At 29.3% G+C, this 26,514-nt stretch overlaps 5 protein-coding genes across 9 annotated transcripts; 2 read left to right on the top strand and 3 right to left on the bottom strand.

Annotated features, from left to right (window-relative positions):
* The first annotated feature begins 175 nt into the window (after window positions 1-175).
* On the top strand, window positions 176-11,686 carry LOC123262747 (pecanex-like protein 1). Of its 3 annotated transcripts, XM_044725136.1 has the most exons (12): window positions 176-1,053; window positions 1,248-1,494; window positions 1,618-1,896; window positions 2,187-2,536; window positions 2,600-2,743; window positions 2,981-3,228; window positions 3,301-3,560; window positions 3,732-3,800; window positions 4,011-4,832; window positions 4,923-8,571; window positions 8,656-8,768; window positions 9,545-11,686. In XM_044725136.1, exons 1-12 carry the CDS (start codon window positions 901-903, stop codon window positions 10,096-10,098), a joined length of 6,888 nt encoding a protein of 2,295 aa, XP_044581071.1. In that variant the 5' UTR covers window positions 176-900; the 3' UTR covers window positions 10,099-11,686. The 3 variants fall into 3 exon arrangements, with proteins under 3 accessions (XP_044581071.1, XP_044581069.1, XP_044581070.1); XM_044725134.1 differs by having other exon boundaries at window positions 4,011-8,571; XM_044725135.1 differs by lacking the exon at window positions 3,732-3,800 and having other exon boundaries at window positions 177-1,053; window positions 4,011-8,571; window positions 9,545-11,683.
* A 707-nt stretch (window positions 11,687-12,393) lies between these two features.
* LOC123263702 (thioredoxin, mitochondrial) lies at window positions 12,394-13,139 on the bottom strand. The gene has a single exon (XM_044726648.1). It carries the CDS (start codon window positions 13,031-13,033, stop codon window positions 12,614-12,616), a length of 420 nt encoding a protein of 139 aa, XP_044582583.1. The 5' UTR covers window positions 13,034-13,139; the 3' UTR covers window positions 12,394-12,613.
* A 10-nt stretch (window positions 13,140-13,149) lies between these two features.
* Window positions 13,150-14,118, bottom strand: LOC123263703. The gene is made up of 3 exons (XM_044726649.1): window positions 13,954-14,118; window positions 13,608-13,812; window positions 13,150-13,314 (listed from the first exon to the last, which is right to left on the bottom strand). The coding sequence occupies exons 2-3, from the start codon at window positions 13,806-13,808 to the stop codon at window positions 13,174-13,176; spliced, it is 342 nt and encodes a 113-aa protein (XP_044582584.1). The 5' UTR covers window positions 13,809-13,812; window positions 13,954-14,118; the 3' UTR covers window positions 13,150-13,173.
* Window positions 14,119-18,221: 4,103 nt separating this feature from the next.
* LOC123262732 (zinc finger protein 511) lies at window positions 18,222-20,812 on the top strand. 3 transcript variants are annotated; one of them, XM_044725105.1, is made up of 4 exons: window positions 18,222-18,327; window positions 18,441-18,791; window positions 18,971-19,172; window positions 20,234-20,812. In XM_044725105.1, the coding sequence occupies exons 2-4, from the start codon at window positions 18,628-18,630 to the stop codon at window positions 20,744-20,746; spliced, it is 879 nt and encodes a 292-aa protein (XP_044581040.1). In that variant the 5' UTR covers window positions 18,222-18,327; window positions 18,441-18,627; the 3' UTR covers window positions 20,747-20,812. The 3 variants fall into 3 exon arrangements, with proteins under 3 accessions (XP_044581040.1, XP_044581039.1, XP_044581038.1); XM_044725104.1 differs by having other exon boundaries at window positions 18,224-18,333; XM_044725103.1 differs by having other exon boundaries at window positions 18,224-18,352.
* On the bottom strand, window positions 20,811-23,250 carry LOC123262731 (protein giant). The gene is made up of 5 exons (XM_044725101.1): window positions 22,894-23,250; window positions 21,525-22,611; window positions 21,362-21,410; window positions 21,193-21,327; window positions 20,811-21,013 (listed from the first exon to the last, which is right to left on the bottom strand). Exon 2 carries the CDS (start codon window positions 22,588-22,590, stop codon window positions 21,544-21,546), a length of 1,047 nt encoding a protein of 348 aa, XP_044581036.1. The 5' UTR covers window positions 22,591-22,611; window positions 22,894-23,250; the 3' UTR covers window positions 20,811-21,013; window positions 21,193-21,327; window positions 21,362-21,410; window positions 21,525-21,543.
* Between the last annotated feature and the right edge of the window lie 3,264 nt (window positions 23,251-26,514).

Here is a 26,514-nt window from a genome sequence, read left to right as displayed (position 1 = left end):
TTTCTTTTTTAATACAAAAATGGACGACTATCGTAGTCGAAAGTACTCAATGGTATGACGTGAGACGCGGTCAATCCCGCGCTTGGGGTGATCACCGGGGCAAAAAGAGGGGTAAAGAACTACAACAAACTCAGCCAGATGGCACGTAAGTAGGACGACTAAAGGTAAGTACACAACAGTTTCTCTCATAGGGATGCCGTGTATCGGACGGAGGGATATAATAGAAACTTTACGATTGAAAAAGTACGAAAGGGAATTTAGTTCAAGAGCCTCCTCACGACAAGACCTACTAAACGTCAAGTCAAGTTTATTGTCTTTTAAAGTTTTCGCTCAGCACAGTTTTGCATCATCATTTAGATCAACTAGTCATACATACATAGTTATATGTACCATACAATTACAATCACCACCAATGAAATGTCAGTTATTATATATATCTATATTCTATGGCTGTGAACATCTGAGAGATGGATTTGGATATGTTCATATGGCTCATAGGTGATAAAATACATATCGTGTGTGCGCAAGAGATCCATTGATTATCAGTCAGAGATAAAAAGATGCACAACCTCACTGATCATCACTGTCTGATTATCATCTCACCGAATAATACACTTCGCAAGTAGTCATTCAACGTGTATCTAAGTGTGTGAATATTCTAATAATTATTATTATAATTATAATAATACCAATAACAACAATAATAATAAATAGTATAAAAGATAAGTGAAAATAAATAATAAGGATTAAAGGAAAAATAAAATTAATCTTTAACGACAAACGTGTTACGACACGTTAAGTTAATAACGACGAGAAAAAAAATCCAAGTAAAAAGAAAAACTGAAGCTAAAAGAGAGTAAAGTAATGGGAAGATGGTGAAAAAGTACTACGGTCACTGGCATGGGTTCGCAATCGCTAGAAATATTGAGACAAGGTGTCTGGGCGAGCTTGACAGGAGGCTGGTTTTACGATCCACATCTAGATGTTTTTTCCAATACATTTCATCTTTACGTATGGCTCTTCTTACTATGTTTCCCTTTTACTATTTATCTTGTGAGTTATGTTTATTTATTTATTTATTATTGTTGACTTATTATAATTATTTACTGTCAGTTGTTAAATAATCATTGATGCTCAATTATATTATCTATGTACAATTAAATTAAGTTATATTATATTGTTTATTCATTTCTAGAATGTCAATAATTGTGTCATTATTTTTTGCTTTTATTTTTTTTTTATTATAGTTTTTACCTCCCACGTTTCACGTTTGGCTGGCATACTGCGCATCTATCTTGATGCTATTTGGAACAATAAAATGTGTGAATCATGCACTTCATTGTGTATACGACACAGGGAAACGTCTGGAAGAACCAGGACCATGTGTGAGTTTGAAAAAATCCGAGAGCGAAAAACAACGTGCTGCTCGTAGTAAATGCATTGATCGGTGTTTAGATCAAGCTGATCTTGGCATTGAATTACAAATATTAAATGGTAATTATAGTTTATTGATTTTTTATTTATGTTATATTTGTAAACATTTACATAGAAACATTATTGTTGATGGTAATTAATAATGTAAAACTATTTATGGATTTTTTTTTATTGTTAATCAAGGGAAAACTGATACACCTCCCGTAGAATGTTCATCGAGAAATTCATACATCGAACAAAATGCACCTAGTGCTGACGCTGATAGTATTACTTCTGAATATAATCGTGACAAACCAAATTCTACGATAGATTTAAAAGTTGAAATTCATCGAAAAAATAGTTCAGAGAGCTCTGAAGAAGCACAGCAATTAAGTAAACCTACTGTTACTTGTATAAATGTGCAAGATGCTGAATTAGTTTCTACACAAGACCGTGAACCCCGACTGAGAACTAAAATTGATGGTATTAATTTATTTTTTTATCATCAACTGACAAATTAAGTCAATTGATTCAATTAGGTCACGATATGCTTGACTATTTATGCTTTATTACAAACACGTCTATAATTTATTTATTGAATTTTTATAAATTATCGATTTAGAGAAAACGTTATTGACGCAAAGTCGTGATATAATGTTGTTGTATTTATTTAATATAAATAGTCTAACTTTATCATGATAAATCAATTAATTGTTGTAAGAAATATTATAAAAAGCTTGATTATGTTTAAATTATTGATTTTATAATTTTAGATTGGCGACTAACACATCAAACGTGTGTTGTACAAATAAAAGATCGTCCGAGTTCTCGTAAATTGTGCAGACACGCATCCGAAGATTCTCAAAGTCGGCATACAAATCAAGGTACACTTGGTAAAACTGGCTCTGAAAGTCGAATTAAGCAAACAAGCTCTTTGGAATTGGAACAACATGGTGAAGATTATCCTTATTGGAAATCTAATCAGAGTGTTCGTCGTCTTACATCTAATTCCATACCCATGGAAACTCATCTCACGACGGATCATCCTCAAAGTTTAGAAACTATTTCTAAGAAAAAAGATTTGGATAAAATAAAAATGCCTTCACATCCGCAGTCATTGGAGGTAAAATTTTAATAAAAATTTTATTTATTAACTTATTAAATATTAAAAATAAATTATAATTAGGTGATTGCAAAAAAACTTCATCAACAACAAGTACATCCTCAGAGTTTAGAAACAATTGGTGCTACTATTAAAAATGTAGATGCGTCAGACGACAATAATTTACCCCTTCATCCTCAGAGCTTAGAAACAATTAATACTAAAAAGGTACAGTGTATAATAATTTTTCTCAAAATTCTTATCAAAATTTGATTAGTAGAAATTTTAATATTTAAATAAATTAGTCTTGGGAATTTGGACAATAAATGAAGATATTAAATTATAAAAATTTCAACGTTTCGCTGATTTCCAAAGTCCAAATTCCCAAGATTAAGTTATTGAAATATTTTAAATATGAACGAGAGCTTAAAGAGAAGTTTTAATTATTATTTATAAAAATTTTAGATATTACCACAAAATACTTTAAAAAGAAATCAACTTCAACTATTACCGTATTTAAGTTACGGTTCTGAAATAGTTCATCCGATTGCCGAACAAAGTGACGAACAATTTGCTAATGAAAGTGCCGGTGGATTTAGTCTTAGAGACTCTTACAGTCCCTTACTTACGAGAAAAACAATAGGTGATAGTAGTACCTGCCCAAATCGCGACCGAAGTTTAAGTGCCGGTGGTTTTGAAGATAGATTTTCTAGGTCTGTATAATCTAGTGCTAATATTTCTTAAAATAATATAAATAAAATCATAAAATTGAAATTTTTTTATAGATTTAATGGAGAAGTAGTGATAGACAATGATTCAGCTAATTCCCGTGAAGCTCTTTTAGATAAAGGACAATCATCGTTCAGTCGGAGATTCAGCAATGGTAGTCGGAGTAGTCATGAATTGTCAGATGGTGATAGACGAAAAGAATCACAGGAGGATAACGTTAATAGGGTTGATGATCTTGTTAATTCAGGCAGTGTTGTTGGGCTTGATTGGCTCTTTGAGAATCATGAATGTACTGCTGAGTCTTGGGCTAATAAAAGTAAGTAATTTATTAGTACATATCTATAATTAGTCAGTAGTAAAAACTGCTTATGATAAATTGACAATAATTTTCAATAACCATCACGTTACTGACTGTCTTCCCGTGACTTCGGAAATTTATTTGGTTTTGTCGAGTAAAACCTATAATTCTCTCGATTCATGCTGCCAGTTTATTGGACGTTCACTCGTTCTGACGATACGGACACTTCGGAGAGTCTTCAAACAGCTAGTACTGATTGTAAGTTACTTAGTCGATGTCAATGCCTGGTACTCTCGGGTACAATGACAGTAGGATATTATTCTCCTAAATTAGAGTCTAGGAAACTCTATAGCTCGATTTTAAAATTAATCGCAACAAAAATAGAATATTAGATTTAATAAATAATTATATTGATTATTTTTCAATTATAAATGATAATGTATTTAATATATTTAATTTATTTTTTAGATTTTCACTCAAAAGAACCAGACTCTGGGTCTTCGAGTACAACAACATTGAGTATTGACAACGAAGTAAGGAAAACTCTATTACCTGCACCAAGTACGATAGACAGTAAACGTCATCAAGGCGCTATTCCTAAGCAAAACCGTCCGAAAGTATGCCCAGAAAATTTAATAAATAATTCAATAAATATATGTTCAGCATTGGAAACTTCGACGAATAAACCACGACGGACTATTGAGTCACGTCGCGATCGTGATAGAAAACAGGCAAAAGATAATAGTCAATTTGAGCAAGCCAGTAGTTCAAACAACGAATTAAGTACTTTACTTTCGACTCCTGCTCCTCCACTGCTGGCATCTCTGCTTAAATCTGATTCTCAAGTTAGTGGGTCTAATGGTCCCGATAATGCCCCATCTGCTGTACGGATTGAAATTCCTGTACCTAATATATCAAGGAGAAACAGAACTAGAAGACTGAAACGTCAACGAGTATATCGCAGACCAAGACATGAAGATAATGTAGGTGTTTTTACAGCACTTGAAGGTTTGATATCTAATGGAGATTATCACATTGCAACAAATCATAATGATACCAGTGAAGGTGCCATTCATTATTTTCATGACGATAATGGCCGTTGGTTTGCGTATAAATTTGATGAAAAAGATCCGACGTCTGCAACAACAGCACCGGTACCACCTGGTGGTATCAATGATAAATTTATAAATTCTTTATTACATCAACAACAGCAGCAGCAGCAGCAACAGCACCATCAACAGCAAGCTCAGCAACAACAGCAGCAACGCAGTCATAATATTCCTCTCGATGGTAATTGTCTTACTGATTCATTAAGTAATAGTTACAGTAGTTTGTCAATGAATTCTGCTGGATTAACATTAATTATTGATTCTCCACCAGTGTTATCAAGCCCTGCCAATAATCAAACAAAAACACAAAATTCGTTACCAGCAAATATTTTATCAACAAATACTGATGGTAATTCAAATGTATTCGATCAACCAACGGTTTTATTTGATCATGACTTTTACTGTCAAATACGTGCATCAAGAAATTGTCGTATACATCATCTATTTGAAAATATAAATGTTAATGCACAACAACCAGAAAATCAGAATCAAGTGGTAGTACTGCCATTACCGAATCATCAAGAGTCTGATATTCATAATAGTTCATCGTGGAATAGATTTTGTGATGGTATGGATCCAAATGATTCAAAATCAAAACCTACGAGACATTATTATAAATGGAAAATTGGTAAACTTCCTCATATTAAAGTAAGATTTGACAGGTTATCGCTGCTGGCTTTGCTCGATCGTAATTTGACAATTTTAGAGACAACAATATCAACTATTCTTGCAGTTACTGTTGCTGGTCTTGGATTACAGTTACTGCAAAAAGGATTTTACCGTGATATATTTGCTTTTATTTTTTGTTTTGTGACCGCTGGATGCCAGTATTCATTACTAAAATCTGTTCAACCAGATGCAGCCTCACCAACACACGGATTTAATCGTATAATCGTATTTTCACGATCCGTTTACTATATTATTGTTTCAAGTATAGTTCTTATTCTCAATGAATCACTGCATAATTTTAAAAATTCCGAATTTCAAGTCTATGGTTTACGTGTAACTGATTACGATACAATTAATCAAGTTAAAAATATTTTACTTATATTTTTACTAGTATTCCCGTTAATTTTTTCCCTTGGTCTTTTTCCGCAAATAAATACATTTCTTATGTACGTCTGTGAGCACTTAGATATCCACCTGTTTGGCGGTACCGCTACTACATCTCTTGTCTCGTCAATCTACAGCCTCGGTCGCAGCGTAGTAACAGTAGCTATTTTGTATGGATTTGCTTATGGTGCATTGACAGAGCCAAAATCATCCCAGCATATATTATTTTCTATTTTTGCTGGGCTTTTAGTTGCCATATCTTATCACTTGAGCCGATCATCGTCAGATCCCAGTGTGATATGGGACATTGTCAAGACAAATGTATGGCCACCAGAAATGTACCTCGAGGAAATAGGAGCCAAAGTTATTGAAAATACATCAAGACAAGACTCAACACCAGCTACAATTGTTACTACTACCACCGCAACTATCAACAAAGATACTAAGATAAGAACAACAGGTCGAAAAAAGGATGTAAAAATAAAAGTTGGAGAACAAATAACAGATTCTGAATTAGTTGATCCACTTCCAAAAAAATTACGGAATACTGTAAAAGCGAGACTGAAGAATGATCTGATAGTTTGTATAGTTATTGGTGTATTATCATTTATAATTCATTGTTCAACAATATTTACAGCATTACAATCTCAAATTAATCATGTTCTTTGGGGTGTAGTCAGTTGTCTTGGATTTATTTTACATTATATTATACCGCAATTAAGAAAACAATTACCGTGGTTGTGTTTAGCTAGGCCAGTATTAAGAAGTCACGAACACGCACAATTTGAAGTTCGTGAACCCGTTAAAATAATGTGGTATGAAAAAATCTACGTTTATTTGTGTTTTATTGAACGTAATATACTGTATCCAATAGTCTTCCTATGGGCACTAACAGAATGCTCATCAAAAATAGTCACTAAATTTGGTGAAAATGTCGGTGCATTAATAATTGTCGTTTGTGGATTAAAATCATTAAGATCAGCTTACGCAGATCCATCATCGCGTTACTTAGTGTTGGCATTTTCATTATTATTTTTTCGTTATGACTATAAACATTTAAGTGAATCATTTTTGGTGGATTATTTTGTTACAGCGATAGCATACGCTAAAATTCACGAATTATTATTGAAGATACGTTTTGTGATAACTTACATTGCACCTTGGCAAGTAACATGGGGGAGTGCATTTCATGCTTTTGCCCAGCCATTTTCAGTTCCACATTCAGCGATGCTTTTTCTCCAAGCAACTATATCAGCTATACTGAGTACACCATTAAATCCATTACTGGGCAGTGCAATATTTATATGCTCCTACGTACGACCGTTAAAATTTTGGGAACGTGATTATAAAACACGCCGTGTGGATCATTCAAATACACGGATGTCATCGCATTTAGAGCGCAATCTTGGCGCAGATGATAATAATCTTAATTCAATATTTTATGAACAATTAACACGATCTCTTCAGCATAGTTTGTACGGTGATTTGGCACTTGGAAGATGGGGTAATGTCGAGCAGGGTGATTGTTTTTTACTTGCCTCAGACTACCTCAATTGTCTTGTTCATGTTATACAATTGGCAAACGGACTAGTCACTTTTCAATTACGTGGACTTGAATTTCGTGGGACTTATTGCCAACAGCGTGAAGTGGAAGCTATATCAGAGAGTATAGAAGAAAACGATAACTGTTGTTGCTGTGAAATGGGCCACTTTTCAAATGTATTGAGTATGAATGCGGCGTTTGGACAACGATGGCTCGCGTGGGAAGTTGCTAGTGCCAAATATGTACTTGAAGGATACTCGATTTCGGATAATTCTGCGGGTTCAATGCTTCAAGTATTTGATTTTCGTAAAGTCCTTGTTACTTATTATGTTAAAAGTATTGTTTTTTATGTTATTAAATCCGCTAAATTGAAACAATGGTTAGACAATAAAGATATCACGGATTCTCTTAAGCCAACTTTAGAAAAAACTTTTGTCGATTTAGATCCTGTTTTTAATATGAATATTGATGAAGATTTTGATTTTCGTGCAAATGGTATATCAAGAAGTAGTTTTTGTAATGTTTATCTAGATTGGATACAATTTTGCGCTGTTAAAGTTGATAAAACTCTTGAAAGAACACGTGATTCTTATCTTGTATCACTGTGTTTAGCATTAAGTCTTTTAGGTAGACGTGTACTTGGAGCAGCTTCTCACAATACTGTATCAAGTGTTGAATTTTTTCTTTACGGTCTTCATGCACTTTTTAAAGGTGATTTTAGGATAACGTCAGTACGTGATGAATGGGTACTTCATGACGTAGATTTACTTAAAAGTGTCGTAGCCAAAGGTGTAAGGATGGCACTAAAATTACATCAAGATCACTTCATGAGCCCCGAACAGTACGATGATCCTGCAGCGTTGTATGAGGCAATTGATAATCATGATCGTCATTTAGTTATCAGTCACGAAGCTGATCCTCTTTGGCGTAATGCTGTGTTAAGTGGTGCACCGAGTCTTTTAGCGTTACGACACGTTGTTGATGATGGCATTGATGAGTATAAAGTTATTATGTTAAATAAACGTTTTTTGAGTTTTCGTGTTATTAAAATGAATCGTGAGTGTGTGCGTGGACTATGGGCTGGTCAACAGCAAGAATTAGTTTACTTAAGAAATCGTAATCCAGAAAGAGGATCAATACAAAATGCCAAACAAGCATTGAGAAATATTATTAATAGCTCCTGTGATCAACCAATTGGATATCCAATTTATGTATCGCCACTTACTACTAGTTATGCTGAAACAAATAAACAACTTTGTTCTATTGTTGGAGGACCATTTAGTTTAAATACTATTAAAAATAATGTACTCAAAATATGGAGAAAGTAAGATTATTATTTGGTTCTTTAAAAATTATTTTTTTTTTAGTCTGTGGCTATGTTAATTCTTTTTTTTTGTTTTCATTGCAGAGTCAGAAGAAGATGTGGTGAAGGCTGTTCTTCAGGTGGTACTGGATCTCAAGATGATGGAGGATTTGGTAACGATGGCGTTTATGCAATGACTACTTACAATATTCATTCTGGTAAAACTAATTTATTTATTTTATAAAATAAAAAATAATATAGTGGACTCTCGAAAACTCAAACTTCAAGGGAAGTTAGATATTCAAAATTTGCAAGTGGATCAAAAAAATTAAGAAAACACTTGATTTGCAAGAAAATAACTTGGAGAGAAAATATACATTACAAACAAGAATATAAGAATCATTGAAAATGTTTATTGGGATTTAAATTTGATTGTTTTTTTTTTTTTTTTTTTTTTTAAGTCGCATAAACTACTAAGGTCATGAGCGACTACGGTAGGGGGTAAACTTTTTGAGATTGGAACTCGTTTTTTTTTTATTTTTTGAGCATGAGCAGAATAATACACTTAAATATTGAAAATATTAATTGGTGTACACCGGACTCGAACCCGGTCCAATGCTTTGGAAAGCAAGGGCCGGATCCGATAGGGCTACTGCGCGCCTATATAAATTTAATTGTTATAAGCTTGGAAAGTTCGGAGAAAAACATCTTTAGATTTTACTAACTTCAACTTATAGAGTTTCACTTTTAAAATTCGAGTTATAGAATATAAATATCCTTTATCGATACTGGAAGGAAAACGATACTAAGTTCGAGTTACAGAGTCTAAATAATTCGAGATATCGCGTATTTAAGAGTTCAACGGAAAGGAATACAAATTTTTTTCGAGTTACTGAGGATTTTGACTAACAAGGTTCGAGTTACCGAGAATCCACTGTAATAATATTTTGGTTTGATTGAATAAAAAAAAAAAAAAATTATTTTTTATTTTTAGGATACAGTCAATCTGGTCATAACACTTCTGGATCTCAATCGATGGATTCTGGGTGTCAAATAGGAGGATCAACAGGCCGTGGATCACTTGGAAGAGCTAATACTGGTTCACTGGGTGGAAATCGAGGTTCTTTGGCTTCTGTTGGTAAACCAACAAGTTCAACTCTGGCTAGTCTTGCTGGATTATTAAGCAACAACGATATTAAAACAGAATCTAAATGTGAAACGAGCTTTTCCAATAAAGACAAGGAAGAAATATCACAACGAGTGAGAATAATGGATCCAAATCAAGTTTACGATGCTATTAATCTTGGTAGACGTATTGACGTTATTTGGCCAGATGAAAAAATGCGACAGCAAGGTGGCAGATCAGGCTGGCAGCATTGGGTACCTGAAAGAGGTATGGAAGGCTGTGTTGTTCATCGATGGTTACCGAATCATCGTGACCCTAATCGACGTTCACATGTCGATAAAGTTATTTTATTGGTAAAAATAGAAGACAAATTTGTGCCGATTGCTGAACAAGGTGTAAGAGATTTAGGTGCTGAGGTGTGAGGTTTGATTTCATTTTAAAGAAAAATATCTTTTTCTTCTTCCACTGATTTTAATAATTTCTTACCGAAAAACTGAAACAAGGTTGATGTATAGAACAAAAAAAAAAAACAAACAAAATAAAATGTGTGATTATTAATTAGTGATAGACATTGTTTTGATACAATGTATTGACATTTCTTACGAAACAACAGAGCGATATTGTTGTACTTTCGTATTGTAATATATTGTGTAATATAATGAATTTTATGTAATTATAAATGATTTTAAATTATCAGATCGTTGCTTTTAAATAGTACGAAATAGCTTAAACAAAATCTATATAAATTAATATTAAGGTAAAACAAAACTAATTGTATATAATTGTATAGGAAAAATACTCTTCGTTGTGATTCATTATTGAAATACTTATTTGATTTTTAATTCGGGAGAATTCAACGGTAACATATGAGTATATTGTATAAATAAAAAAAAATAAAATGTGAATTAATGCGATTATTAAGATTTGTAAATAACGTCATGCGTGTTTTTCTACATTTTGTTACATTTTTTTTAAAGAAAACTATATGTATTTATTAATAAGCTGTAAATAGCCATAAGAACTTATAGAAGCATTAAAGATGATAATATAATGTTCAAATATTAAATATTAAGAATTAAAGTGAAGAAAAAACGAGAAAGAGAGAAACAGGTTTAAAAATATATAGTGAAATATCTTCTCAGATGAAGACATATCTATTATTAAATCAGACGCTTATTTAATTATTTTATGTTAAAAATTATTGTCATTATTGTAATCAAATGGTTATTTAACCTTTATTAGTAATTATTGTATCTGTTATTTTTTTTTATACATATATATCCTGTTAGCTTTTTTTTTCTTTTTTTGATTAATTAAAATCTTAATTTCACAATCATTGTTTACTTAATTTTTTATCAAAACGAATTGTTTTATTTTGTGAATATTAGCACTTCAATGTGAATCATTAATACTAGAGAAAATAGTATGAGTATTGTTTGAATTGAAAATGAAATTTTTTAAATAATACGTTCGATAATTTAAGTATAAAAATCAGTTAATCACAGCATTGCCTTATCGAGGTGTAACTCTAAACACCTGACTGATAATAAAAAAGAAATAAAATGAAGAAAAATAATAATAAACCTTAGGTAGTTTCAATTGTTGGTAAAGTCGGTATTTAAATTATTTAAAGATAAAAAAAATATTATAAACTGTTAATAAATATTATTAATTAGAGGGAGAGAAACAGTCAAGTGACAAATTATATAATCGTTTTTATCGGCCTATTTCTCTTCTATTTCCATCATTAAATTTGTCATATGAAGGATCGTTAATAATTATTATTTGAATTTAAAAAATTATAAAGTAAATTTTAAACTACAAAAAATAAAAAAAGACTCAATTCAAATAACTAAACAATTTTTGTGCAATCTGTTACCTATATTTATATAATACACGCTTTTTGAAGCACATCGATTAATCAAGTTACACATTTAAATATTATAAAACACTTTTTAATGACAAAAGTATTCTGTAAATGTAAATAATTATCAAATGCTTATTAATTATTATAATTATTATCAATAAGACCATTAAATATCTTTGGTACACTAAATAATTGATAATGTACAGATGAATAAAAGTAATAGATTTAAACCAAATAAATAATAAATAATATTGTAATATTAATTTAATTATTAAAGAGCATGTACGGAATAAATAAATTTTAGTACAGTGAAAAAAAAAAACTATTTATTTGTTATCATTAATTTTAATTATTCGTATTATATAAATTAACAATAATTAATGAATAAAACAATCAAATAAAACAATATAATTATCATGTTATTTATATTTATATTTTGTAGAAAAAAAACGGAAAATTTTCATACAATCTCACTACAGGAATATGTTTGATTTTGGTCACAATGGAAGATATTAATAAAATTAATTATGGTTAAAAAATTTTTAAATTATTACAATTTTATAACGAAGTTTATTTTTTAAATGACCATTCTTTGTTACACTACTTAATTTTTTTTGTTACAAAAATAATTACTTCCAATAAACCCAACAATTTATTCAATTAAATTACTAAATTTAATAAAAGTTACATGAATTCTTTATTTTTTAAAAAAGTATTTGTTTCAATTCTATATAAAAAAACATTCTAGAAATTCACTGATCGTCAAATAAAGTAATATATACAAATTATAATATAAAATAAAATAATGAAAAAATTTAACAACATCAGAATGTGTGATCTACTGATTCAAAAATAATAAATCAGTAAAATAAATTTATATTCATGTATAATTAAATTTTTGGATAATCTTTAGAAAAAAAAAAATTAAAATAAAACATACACTCAAAATATATCAACGCAAGTGCAATTATAATATTGCCAAGACTAAGTCACTCTGGCAAGTTTGAGCAGAACAAAATAACTTTAATTATAGCGTAAAAAAAGAAATTAAAAACAAGAACAATAAAAATTTAAGAATTTCTACTCTGCGTATTGGAGGTTGATTCTGTTAATTTTTTAATTAAATTATCTATCATATTAGCATCCACTAGTCCGATGAATTTATCAACAACAAGCCCGTTTGACACAGCTATTACAGCTGGTACAGCTTTAACTTCGAATGTATGAACCAATTCGGGATTTCTTTCTACATCTACTATTGCAAGATTAAGATTTTCCATCGGACCGATTAGCTTTTCTAATTTTGGCGTTAATATTTTACAAGGATCACACCATTCGGCATGAAAGTTAACAATTACTGGCACTTTACTATTCATAACTTTAGATACAAATTCTGTATTCTGTGTTATTTCAAATTTTTTATAACTTTTTCCTAGTAAAGAAATATTTCGTTTTGTTAATTTAACAACACTTCTAATATTGCCTAACATATTTAAGGCTTTGAATTAATTACTTTTTAAACAGAAAAATTATGCGATGATTACAACTTAATTTTTATATCACGAAAAAATATTTGACAATAATTACCTACTCTACTTAATTATTGACTTTATAATTTGATTGATGATTTTTAATAAATCCAATTGACAATTCTTTGAGGTTTCTTAAAGTCCATTAACTCATACTTGACGTATCCAAATAATGCAATTAATGAAGAACCAACTAGCACAGTAAGAAGAATAACTCTCCAGACAAAAAGTTGATCATACGGCTGAAAAACAAAATTTATTTATATTAAATAACTTGTTAATCAACAAAAGATTTTAAATAATTATAAAACTGGATCAATAAATTTTTTTTTTAATTCTGATAAATTTATTATCAAAATTTGATACTAAATTTTCCAGATGTTTTGTGTGTAATACTTTTCGGTAATTTTATCAAAAAATTTAACGAAAATTTTTAATTTAATAAAAAAAATTAAAAAATTGACAACTGCAAAAATTGTTACTTAATAATAAATATTTTTTTGCTTGAAAAAAAGTTGATAAATGGTGGTCATACCTTTTCTTGAAAATAAGAAGGATATTCTGAACTTCTCGGTACACTCACAAGAACAATTGTAATTATTGCAGCAACAATAATAGCAATAGCACCAATTTTTTTGTCAATTCTAAACGATACAGCGAATATCAATGCAGCTGATAACCACAAGGTTAGAATGACAAATAAACCAACTCCAATTCCTAATATAAGAGTTGTCATTACCCTACAGAAAATAAAAAAAACATATGTATTTACAAATAAATTATTTCAAGTTTGGTAGTTTATATAATCTTTGAGTTATACATATACATCTGTATAATTCAAAAGCCGAAGGAATAAAAATAGATATTTAAGTTATAATTACCTTTACTTTTTTTCCTATTTTGATAAAAGTATGATTTTTTTGCGTTTAAAAAATTTTTTATAGATTAAAATATTAAAAAACGATACACTTACACGAATATATTCTTTTACATATTAACTTTATGTTTAAAAATTAAATACATTAAATTTTGTGAATACCGAACTAATTTTGTATAAATATAAATCAATATGATACAATACATATGTATAAAACATATATTTGTAGTACGGTATAAATGGGTCGTGATGTTAGCAAATACAATTATGGCGACCAAATTTTTTTATTTTGTTTTTCTCTTTAATTTAATTTAATAAAAATTTATAATGACGTCATCGTATAGAATATCTGACAAGGTGTTTCAATTAAATGATGATTTGTTAAAAAGTATCATTTTTTATTTGTATAAAAAAAAAAATAATGATAATAAACGGGGATGTGCTTATATTTATTTTTTTTTTCATCAGGACCTGACAGCCTGACAGTTACAGTTTAATATTTACAGTAAGTAAGAAAGACTTTTATCTTATCGACTAAATATTTACTTGAACTATACTTGAACTCAACCGCAGTTTCCAACTTTTCAAACTTTTCATAAAAATACTAACTGTTGTATTATTAACCCTGTTAATGGCCCCTAGCCTGTTGGGTTTGTTTATTTAAATAAAATAAAATAAAAAAAGCCATTCGGCAGCCGAAATGGAAGTAGATTTTTCAAATAAAGAAAATTGATTTTTAATAAAATAATATAATAACACTAATAATGTATAACTTAATTTATGAATTAAAAACAAAATTCAATAATAAATTTAAAACTATTTAGAACAAATTTTGGAAAAAAAATTAACTTTTGAAGAAAAAGTTTCTCAAAGAATTGCAAAGATTTTAAGATTTGAATTATAAATGACCAAATTTTAAATAACTGCTTAGGAACAACAATTTGCAAATCAATCAGATGTTTGAAACCGGATAAAATTTTAATTGAAGAAATCAATATATAGAACTAATCTGTGACATGTTTACTAACGAATTACCTGAAAACATTACACGAAAGACTAATCATTATCGTAATTATTGAATTTACATCATGATTAAGGTATAATGCAGACAATAATTCTAAAACGGCTGCAACAGTAAAACTGTTTCATTAAACGAACTCTAAAAGGAGTAATATTGAGGCTATTACCACTTCGGAGTAGTGGAAATTGAAGCTTATAAAAAGAGCTTTACGATGCATTTTACCGAATTTTGATATCTTGTCTCGATCAGTAATTATATCAAGTGAAGTAGTAAAAACATCAATTTTTACGATTTTCAAAATTTCAAAATCCTGTCATTTCCAAATTACTCGCCCGATTAAGCTCATCTTCGAACTTAACCTTGGTCTTGATCGATAGATAAAGCATGTTGAGTTTGAGAAGAATCGGTTATAAATTGAAAACGCTATCGTGCTGACAAGCCGCGTTATATCGTATAAATATATATATATATATATATATATATATATATATATATATATATATATATATATATATATATATATATATATATATATATATATATATATATAAACTTTTGAACTATATACATTTTCTGACTCAGCTCGACAAACTGAGTCAGAAAACGACTAAATTTTTTCAAAGTTGCGCCATGAGGACGGCTGTAATAGTTAGATTTTTATAAAATCTACTAAAAAAGTTTGGAAAATCCCAAAGTGCACGCGTCATAACGCTCATTCATTTTTTAAGAAAAAAATTAATTGTGTAATTGATTAAAAAAAAAAAAAGAATTAAGTAATTTCTTACATATTTTTTATTAACTTCCCGCTAAGAAAATCGAAGTTTTTAAAAAATCGGGAAGTTATTGTTTTCACCCCGTTTTGCAAAAATTGAGTTTTCATCAGATCTCGACGTTTGAAGGTCACAGGAAGCTTCCCTGACTATCCCCGCGAGGTTGTCACTATGTCTGTATGTGTGTGTGTGTGTGTGTGTGTGTTTTTTTTTTTTTTAAGGGGGGGAATCCTTTTTACTTTTTAGATAATAGTTGACCTCATCGTGACTCCGGTTTACAGTCAACGCTCTCTGTATTTGACTCACCCGTACAGGACCATTCTCTGTATTTGACTCATCCTTGTCCATAAGAGCTGTGTAAAATCGTCAAATACAGAGGAAGAATGTGGTCAAATACAGAGAGCGGTCAAATACAGAGAGGTCCAATACAGAGAGCGTCGACTGTAGCCAAACGTTGATCCTTGATATGAGACGATGCGTCCACCTACCCTTCACTGTGGCATCCCACTGTAGTTGCCATCGACTTATGCTCTTCTGCCGTTCTTCTGTTCTAAGCTCCTCAGCGCTTAGTGTGGTTGACTTCTTTCGTTGGTAAAGGATCCGTCTTTCCTCAGCTAAGACTCTGAGAGGCAAAGTTCCGGAAATGACACACATTGCTTCCATAGATATTGTGCGGAAGGCGCTCGCTACTCTTAAGGCACTCAGACGGTAGACTGGTCCAGCCTTTCTCCATGATTCTTGCTTCTCTAGTGCGTCCGCCCAGATAGATATTCCGTAAGTGAGCATTGATGTGACTACAGATGATAGCAGTAGTCTTCTGCTCTGCTTTGGGCCTCCGACGTTTGGCATCAGTCGTGCTAAGCTAGCTACCACTGCTGATGCTTTTGCACTCACGTGTGCAATAATTACCGTAATTACCGTAAAAGATTAAATCAACTCTGTTGATCAACAGCAAATGACTTTATTATATTTTTATGCGTCCCGGTAGCTGTATTTCGATTGCTGTTTATCAACAGCATTTTCGCCCCTACTCTGTATACGAGCCTGGCTTACTCCCAGTATCTGTGTAAATTCTCTGTAAGGTAAAAGACCCAATACCGGAACGAGACCCAATACCGGAACGATTTGACAATTATTATTTTATATTTTATCTCGTACTCAATCAAATTAAACAAACTTTTCTTTATTAGAAACCTCAATCTTTTTTTTACATAATAAAATATGAATGAAACTTTAAATTATATTGGAAATATAGAAAAAAAATGTTAATGATGTCAATAGTCTTAGATTTCTGATTTATCAAGGTCTCTTAATGGTTTTGCTAAAAATCACTCGATGATCTTAAGCTCATAGAAACCTAATGGAAATACTTTTCACTAAAATTTTTTTTTTTATGTATTAATACAAATACTAAAAATTCGATGCAATTCATTGATAATACAAAATAGACCCTATTGTTATTTAAAATTTACTGTTCGTCTATTGGTACACCCGAAATGAGCTAATACCCAGTAACGGAACAGTCAGCAGTATTGATATTATTTATTTACATTTACGATATATACTGTGTTGATTGTTTACATCAAGCACAACAACAAAAGTTTTTGTGAAATAACATTTAATACAGAAAGTAATTTTATTATAAAAATTGTTTTAAATATTCGTAAATTTTAACTTGAAGAACAAAAGCAAATTTCTGTTTTGAAATTTTCTTTTTTACATAAGTGTCGTCAAGTATAACTTCGAATCGTTTATTTTTTTTTTTTTATTTTTAGTAAAAATTTATTTGATTTTTTAATATTAAATAATTATTGTTAGTTTCACTATAAATACATACATGTCATTTGAGTTCTGAATTAACTGCTTAATTTTTTATAGGTAGTAGTAGGATGCCGAAAGTTAAGTCGAAGATAACATTTTATAAATTCGTTTTATAAATTCAGAAAAATTCACATAAAGTATTATGATTTGTTAATTAATTATTTAATTAATCCAGCTTACGAAAAGCGGACTCTTTAGATTAAAAAAATTAGTTTTGGGTATTGGGTCAACCATATTCCGGTATTGGGACTAGGCATTTAAGGTGTTCCGATACTGGGTCTTTTAGACTTTTTCAAAAAACATGTTTTTTTTTAATATTAAATTCGACAAAATTGATAAATTTAATTATTTTCGTGTAACTACATATTTATTCTATATGATTGGATAAATTATTATTACTAATGAACCATTTGAATATTTTCTAAGTAATAAAAACCAGTCATGTACCCTTCGTCGTTCCGCTATTGGGTCTTTTACCTTATTCGTTCTGAACTTTCTAAGCTATCTTTTCCTGTCTTTTGGCTATTTTTTTCGAATTTAGAACTGCCTACGCCATCTCTTGGCTGTCCGGTCAACTTTTTAATCAGTTATCGACCGCCCGAAATCTGTTTTCGGAAAAAAATGTCGTACACTCAAATTACAAACAATTTGATGTCAAGTTAACGGAAATTTTTTGCCAAGTGAATGTAAAGTTATCTGTAAGTCTAACGTCCCGGAATTTGAGAATCTGAAAATCCGCAACGATAGTTTGAAGCCAGTTTGACAGGTAAAGGTAAAGAGCGCGAGTTGTAGTAAATAAAAAATAATTTAAAATTTTTTAAATAATTCTTCTAATTTATTCGAACTTTTTTTTAAATATTTTATTCTATCTTTTTACAGATAATTATAAAAGTACAACAATGTAAAATAATAATTGTTACCTCGTATGAAATTCATCAAATTTACATTGAAATAAATGTATTTTGTAAAATTGAGGTTATCTTGGACTTCAAGCAAGTGAGAAGTAAACAAATGCTTTCAACAATAAAATTCTTCAGCTGTTCAAAAAGAGTAACAAATATTAACAATGGCTGGAAAATTGTCACCAGATGATGTAGTATTTTTAAAAAATATTGGAGTAGGTACGAGAGACATTAATGATACATTTTTTGAAGACTCCCATCGAGCTTGTAAAGTTTTTCAACGAACTGGGATTACAATAGACGATGAGGAAGAATTTTTTCATCAATCGTGAGTATATTTCAATTTATATAGAGAAATCATGATCTAAATTAATTATATTGAGTGTTATAATTTTTACCGTGAATTTGTAACTGCCAATCATCCTTTATTTAATATATTCAGTATGTTTATTTACATCTCTGTATTTTTAATTATAATGTTGTAATTGATAATTCTCTACATTTCAGGATGAATGAATTTAAATGCAATGCACCAGGATGTGAGATAAAATTCGATAATCTTCTGGATTTTGAAATACACTACAATAGTTGTCACAGATTTACTTGTGCAGAATGTAAGAAAATAAACGCTAATGCACGATTGTTAGAAATTCATATTGAAGAAAATCATGATAGCTTTTTCAAAGTTTTAGCTGATAAAAAACCAATGGTATGTATTATCATGTTTACTTTTTTTTTCTTTCAATTATCAAATCTAAATGTTTTAATGAATTTTATTGTCATACTTACACAATAATCATTATGACATCGATAAATATTGGAATTTCAAAATGTTTTATAGATAAAAACTTTAAAAACAAACATTTTACTAAAAAGTATAACTATCACTTATCAAGTAACTTTTTTCAGAAACTTACTTTCTAAGAGTAATAATAGATTTAATTATGTTGAGTAAGGGAATCCTTCAAGTAAATCAATTAATAAAAATTCGAGCTCAAACTTTTTAAAACTTAAAAAATTTTTTATTTAAAGCATTCTTTATTAACTCATTTGACTTAACATATGTATTATAAGTAATATTCCTTCTTAGAACTTGGCGGTAATTTGGGATACCATATTGCCAAATATTCAGTTACAGTATGCAGTAATAGATTTTACACCTAAGTGTATTCCAATATAAAGAAGAGATTAACTAAATAGTTTAAATACGTGTCCATTGTAAATACAAAATACTAATATGAGATTAGACAATATTTTTGACAATAGTAAAAAATTACAAATGTAATTAAAAAAAAATTCGCAGTTTGCATCACCAAAGATCTATCTAGATAATAAAATAATAAATTATTTACCAAAAAAGTTTTTCTGCTCATATTTATGAAACTAATATAATATTCATCTTGATGAATTTAAATAAATAATTAATTATGAAAAATTTTTTTCCAAATTTCTATTTATGTAAGTAAACAAAAAGTTATTATCACTGCCCTAATTGTTTGATACTTACAATTTTATTCTAATTAAAAAAAATAAAATGTTCTCAAAAAATCAATTATCTTAAAATTTATAATTCAAAAATTATGTTTATCAATTTATGAGAGTTGATTTGTTTTTTTTTTTTAATTAAAATAAAATTGTAAGTGTCAATAACTGGGTCTTTTACGTTATATACAAATTAAACTGTAAAAAAATAAAGTTTTTTTTTTTTAACTATAAAAGTTTACAAATTAAAGAGATATTTTTTAATAAATTACTTTTTTCTTTTTTCAGCATCAATGCTATGTCTCGGACTGCTATATCAAGTTCAAAACCTCTGAAGATAGAAAACAGCATTGCATTGAAGTTCATAAATTTCCCAAGTTATTTAAATTCGACGAATTGTCACAAAAAAAAACCGTGAAAAAAACTATCACACATCTAGAAAACGCAATGGAAGTAGATGATAATAAAAAGACAATTAAATTATCAAATAATAAAAAAGCTAACGACAATAAAGGATTAAGTGTTGATTTGAACAAGAACCAAAAATTAAGAACATTTAGTTCGCAATGTAAGAGTAAAGTTGATGAGTATCATCCAATTGGTGGTAGTTCAACATCTTCAGGCTCTTCATTCGGGCAGTTATTATCATCAACAATGAAACCTGTATCTTCATTGATGTTCATTCCACGACAAATCATGCATAAACCACATCCACAGAATCTCAGACGAAGCAGAACGATAAAAAGTGATATTGAAAATGATAATTTAATGGAGCTGAGTGATGCGTTACCTCTTGTATAGTTTAGTTATTATTATTCTATATTAAAGTTTTACATGGTGTAAATAAATATTTCTTTTTATACAAAAAAAAATTAGTTAAGTTTATAAATTCCAAAATTTATCATTATTGTTACGGATAAATATCAAATATTACAGAAGTTAGTTAATATAAAACTAGTATACTTGGTTTTAAGTAATAGATACAATGATGGGATGTATATTTTTCAGTCAATTATTTATAATAATTCTCTCCTACATTTATAACCTCTAGTCATAAGCTATACATTTGGGTGCGTCAAAATTTAATCTTCGAAAGCAACCTTTTAAAATTGGAATTTTGAGTTTCGCTTTTAACAGGAGCTGTATTTTGTCCTTTCCTAATATATTTTGGTGTGTCACACAGAATTTTTTAACAGAAGCTTCGTTTGGTTAAATTTTTAAATTCCAGAAAAAATGCTTAAACAAAATGAAATAAAAAAAATTTCTACTCAGTTATACAATAACTAAATCAGACGAATCGTTACTTTTTGTTTTATTGTACAAAAAGGTATGGATAACAAAATAATATCTCAAATTTATACGCTAAATTAGACTCGATTAAACTCATTAAATTAAATCGATTTGACTCGATTAAACTCATTAACTATGTACATTAATATTTACAAAATCTATTTGTATCTACAACCCTGATTCAGAAAAATGATTACCTTTATTTTAATTGTATATCTATATAGTATTTAAATCAGATGCTTTTAAATTATTTTAAATCATTTCAAATTAGATTTCTTAATCAGGGAACTAGTTTCTAAACAAATTTATTAACTAGGATAAATCATGCAACGCAGCCTTGCAGTTTCATTTCTCAGTGCTATGATTTCATATTTTAATTTAATATTTTCTTGCTCTAGATAAGCTGCCCTGATAGCGATTTCATCTTCCTTAGCTCGTCTTGCGTCGCGCGATCGTTTCGCCGCTTCATTATTTTTCCTGCGCCTTTCCCAGTAAGCCATGTCCTTGTCATCGACAGTGCTGGTTGGTAAGTTTGAATTTTTACTCAACCTTCTCATTTTAATATTAGTACCGTCATTGGATTTTCTCACCGACTCAAGCATCCGCTTGCGAAACTCGCTGTAAGATTCTTTTGAATTTTGGTCGTACATGAATTCCGGCGGGCTGACTGTCAAAGCCAGTGGGTCTTTAGGATACGCTTTGAATGGCCGAGGTGCTTTCTTCCCAACGTCAGGTGTACAAGCTTGCTCGGATACCTTTGGATTTATTGTTAACAAGTTCGTCGTCGGTGCTAGCACTTGAGGGTAAGAAATACTGTTATTTGGCACTGGCATCACAGGATGATGTACTGGGTGCGTTATTGGATTATTCATAAATAACATTGGCGATGAAGTAGGCGAATAATGATGATGATGATCTGTTTCAGGTGAAGTTTGTTGCGGTGAAATGCCTTGATATTTTGACTTCGTTGGCGAATCTGAATCTGAAGGTGGTGTTACCATGAATGAACGACTCTCAGGACTTTTTTGTTCGTCTTCAGATGAATTATTATGATAATCTTGGTAATAACGAGGACAATTTTGCTGCTTCTGGGCCTGATGCTGCTGCGCTAATTCTTCATGATAATTATTATTATGATGATGATAATGATGTTGCTCGTTGGTACTCTCGCTTAACGGCGACACTGATCTTGCTTCCAGTGACACGGGACTTAAATTACATGAAGCTATTTGGCTATCATGTTCTTTTTTGCAAGAAAGATCTAAAACTGTTTCTGTTTTTTCATTAAAGTTTTGTTTCAATGATGTACAGTCTAACGCGAGGTGTCTTGAAGGTGAGTTTACGTACGCTGTCATTGTGATGAGTTTTATGGTCGGCTAAAAATTAAAAAAAATTTTTTTTATTTTGTTATTAAATTCTATTCATCAAATAAAATTCACTAATCACTTTTGAAGAAAAAAAAAAGAAGCTCAAATAAATTTGAGTTGCAAAAATTTAATTTCAAGTAAAAGAAGCTTATAAAAATTTAATTTAAAAAAATGCACAATTATTGTTATTATTAGTTAATAGAAAATTTTAATAGAATTAATTCTCGGCATTAAATTAAAAGAATTAATTAATAGAAAAAAATAATTTAATAAAGTAGATTTAATTCTTACCTAAAAGTTATTCCGAATCTTACAATTACTCAAATCACAACACTGCGTTATAAACTTAATTAAATAAATTTTGAGTTATTTAAAATATTTAAATAACAACAACAAGTTCAATTATTGTATAACAATTTGAAACAAAAATAACCACAATCCCGAGTGAGTACCGACGAGCACGAAAAAAAAATAATTGTGAATATTTTGAAAATAAATAGTCATCCGTTGATGGTCAGTAGTAGGTGAGTTATGGTTCTCTCGGGGATGTTGCTTCGTTTATATACGCACCCCTTATAAGCTTCTCAACTACTACATTCAGTATAGGGTAGGAGAAGACGCTTTCTTTGCTCGACTCAGAGAAACCATACTAAGGAAATAGAAAAACGAAAAATTTTGAATAGTGGGAGGAGCTATTATGACCAATAGGCAAACAACCGTCCTGATAGTAGTGGCACGTGTTCAAATTCATTGGAAGTGGTAACATACGCTTACTGTGTGAGTGTATTACATTGTCTAATAAACATTATGAAGGACTGATAATACTTGATATGAGTTATGTCCACGTGTAATTGATAATTAGTATTTTGATATTGTTATGAAACTATATTTTACAATCTACAACTTTATTTGTTTGATTTACCTTCAAGGGTTAATTTGGATCCAAAGCTGCCATAACTTTAATTTTTAAAGATTAAATATGTATTACTTTCTATTTAAGAACATTGCAAAATAAATTTTATCACTGACAATCCTTTTTTTTATCAAAAATTTTAGTTTTTGAAACTAATTTTTATTCAAAACTTTATGAGTATTCTTCTTTTTATTTAAATAGTCATAATTATTCTCAAAAGTTAATTTTTTGTTATTTTTTAAAATTTGTTTGCATTTATTATTATAAATTTGGTTGTAAAATACATTTACTTTTTTTGCCAGTTTAAGTAATTATATTTTACACAACGATACTTAATGAATGTAAGATTACTTAGTGATAATGTTTCAAGTCATAATTGACGTAAGAAAAAATAATTAGGCACAATAGATATAAGTAATTTGTGAACAAAAGTAAATAATACTACCTAATCCTCTACGTAAGAGTATTTCTAAGAAAATATATTATTTTTATAATAATAATAATAATGAAATGTATTAATGACAATGTTCTTAGTAGATTGAAATGAATGTTAAAATCTTATTGTCAATAATTGAATTTTTAGGTTCTTATGTCATAAGAAAACTTTATTTTAAATATTTAAATATTTTTTTTAGAAATTTTTCATAAAATAATTTTATTTTTTTTATCAACTGAGTACTTCAATTCCATTATTATTTTAAACAATAAGTAAAGGAAGATAAAAAAATGGTATTCAATTTTTAGTAAGGGTTGTGAAGAAATGGGAGGGTTTCACTTGTACCTATCTCTAAAATTTTGTTATCGTTAAAGATTTTATTATTTTTAAAATCGGATAATCTTAAACTTGTCGAACTAATCAATAACCAAAAATGTAAATTTACAGTGAAAGTAATCCACAGTTTAAAATTGAAAAATGTTTTGATCACCAGGAGCTCTGAGTAACCTGGTCCGGCTTGAGCTATGTACTTAAAAAAAATTAAATACGGTAAATAATAGAGTTAAGAAAAAGTCTATTAGAAGGGAATATCTTAAAATCCTTTCAAACACAGCATTCCAAATCCCTTGACTTTTGACTTATTGCAGTAAAGAAGCAAATCTATGTAGAACTGCTGACTAATATTCTTTTAAGAAGTACATACAATAGATACTAGAGATATACATGTAGGCCAAGCAGGTAATACGGCAAGGGTTAAACCAGTTGACAAGTTATTTCGGTAGCTAGATATGTTCTATAGATTTTGTCTAAGATTTAAACTTAAGGTAGCCTTAACCCTTTCCTTACTATTTTGCAATATTTCAAGAGCTTATTTGTTTCCATTAAATGATTTATGAAGTTACACCATGACCTCTACCTCCATCAAGCTTGCCTCGGTACGATATATGTATATTTAGTAACAATAGTACACCCGTTGACAAAGTAGACAGTTTTTGTTATTATTTAACTTTAAAATTTGCGTAAAGACGTTGTAAATTATTGCATGAGTAAAATTTACGAAAAATGAAGAAATAATAGACGAAAGGGTTTAAGCTATTAACTTTTAAATTTGCTGGGAGAAGTGTCCCTATTGACACGCTTTTTCTTTATTATTCTCCTCCCCGCATTTACTCCTTTTTCTTCATGTACCCACATTCTATCCTTTGATGGCATACCTACTTGTTCTGTTTACTGACAACAGCCACGCTTAAGTCTCTTAACATTCCAATTTTGGATATTGTTAAATAATGGTCTTATAACTGACTTTAGGTCATTTATATAATCCTTATTTATTAGTGTCTTATATTTTTTCTATCTATATTAAATCACCCATATCTGACGATGAAATATTGCGCCAAGTTAAATTAGATGTTATGTATTAAATTTCTTAAAATTACGTATTTTTATAGAAGTTATCATAAATAATTTATAACATGTATTGTAATTCTGTAACAGAAGAACTTTAAAATAAAAGACATTAAAATAAGAAACAAATTAAAGAACTTTAGAATAATTAGTAAAGCTTCTAAATTTTCAGTGAACTCTACAAAGTCTAAATATTTGACTAATTTTACTATTTCTAAAAATTTTCTAAGAAACTCTACTTCGCTGATCAGTATTATTGAACATTATTTAAAAAATTAATATGTAATTGAACTTTTAATTCTTAGTTAAATTTTTTTTTAATGTCAACTTTGATTTATATTTTTATCCTTACAAAATAATAAAAAGTTTATCTAATTAAAGTATATTCAATGACTGAAAATATAAAATTCAAATTCGAAACTTTTGAGATTTTATGACAAAAAATTCAACAAAATGTCCTTTATTTAACTTATAAAGAAGAAAACTATCTTGAGCTAAATATTAACCATTTACATATATTAAAATAATGGTTAAAAAGATCATCAAAGTCAGGTTGACACTTATTAGAAAAACAAATTTTGATACATGGTTAGTGGGCTGAAAAATCTCTACACAGAAAAAAAAATTTCTTGCACCAAGAAAATTTTTACGAAGACAAAAGTTATTTTGGAGAAAGAAATTTTCTTGGCTCAAGAAATTTAGACTTCATTGAAGAAATTTTAGACTTCATTCAAAAAATTTTCAATCTTCCTTAACAGCCGATCTCCTCTTTTTCTCATATTATATCGCACTCACTGAAAGAAACGGTACTACACAGAAAAAAAAATTAACTTGAATAAAAAAAAAAATTCTTGAACCAAGAAAATAATTTTGAAAAGTTTCATTGTCTTAAACCAAGACGAAAAATTCTTGAATCAAGTAAAATTTACTTAAACCAGGAAATTTTCTTAGTTTAAGAATTTTTCTACTTAAATCAAGAAGATGAAATTTTTCAAAATTCAAGTAAATTTATTTTTTCTGTATATCCTTGCTGCACTCATGATTATAAATCTATTGTGCAGTTATATGTTTTTCGTTTAAACAAATGAGAATTAAAAAAAAAACGCTCTGCTACGAAATAGATAATTAAAAAATCTATTATGTAGCAGAGCGTTTTTTT

The sequence above is a fragment of the Cotesia glomerata genome, linkage group LG4 (genome assembly GCF_020080835.1).
Source record: "Cotesia glomerata isolate CgM1 linkage group LG4, MPM_Cglom_v2.3, whole genome shotgun sequence".
Taxonomy (NCBI): domain Eukaryota; kingdom Metazoa; phylum Arthropoda; class Insecta; order Hymenoptera; family Braconidae; genus Cotesia; species Cotesia glomerata.
The sequence above is the reverse complement of the archived record's forward strand: the minus strand, read 5'-3'. Positions and strand labels throughout refer to the sequence as shown.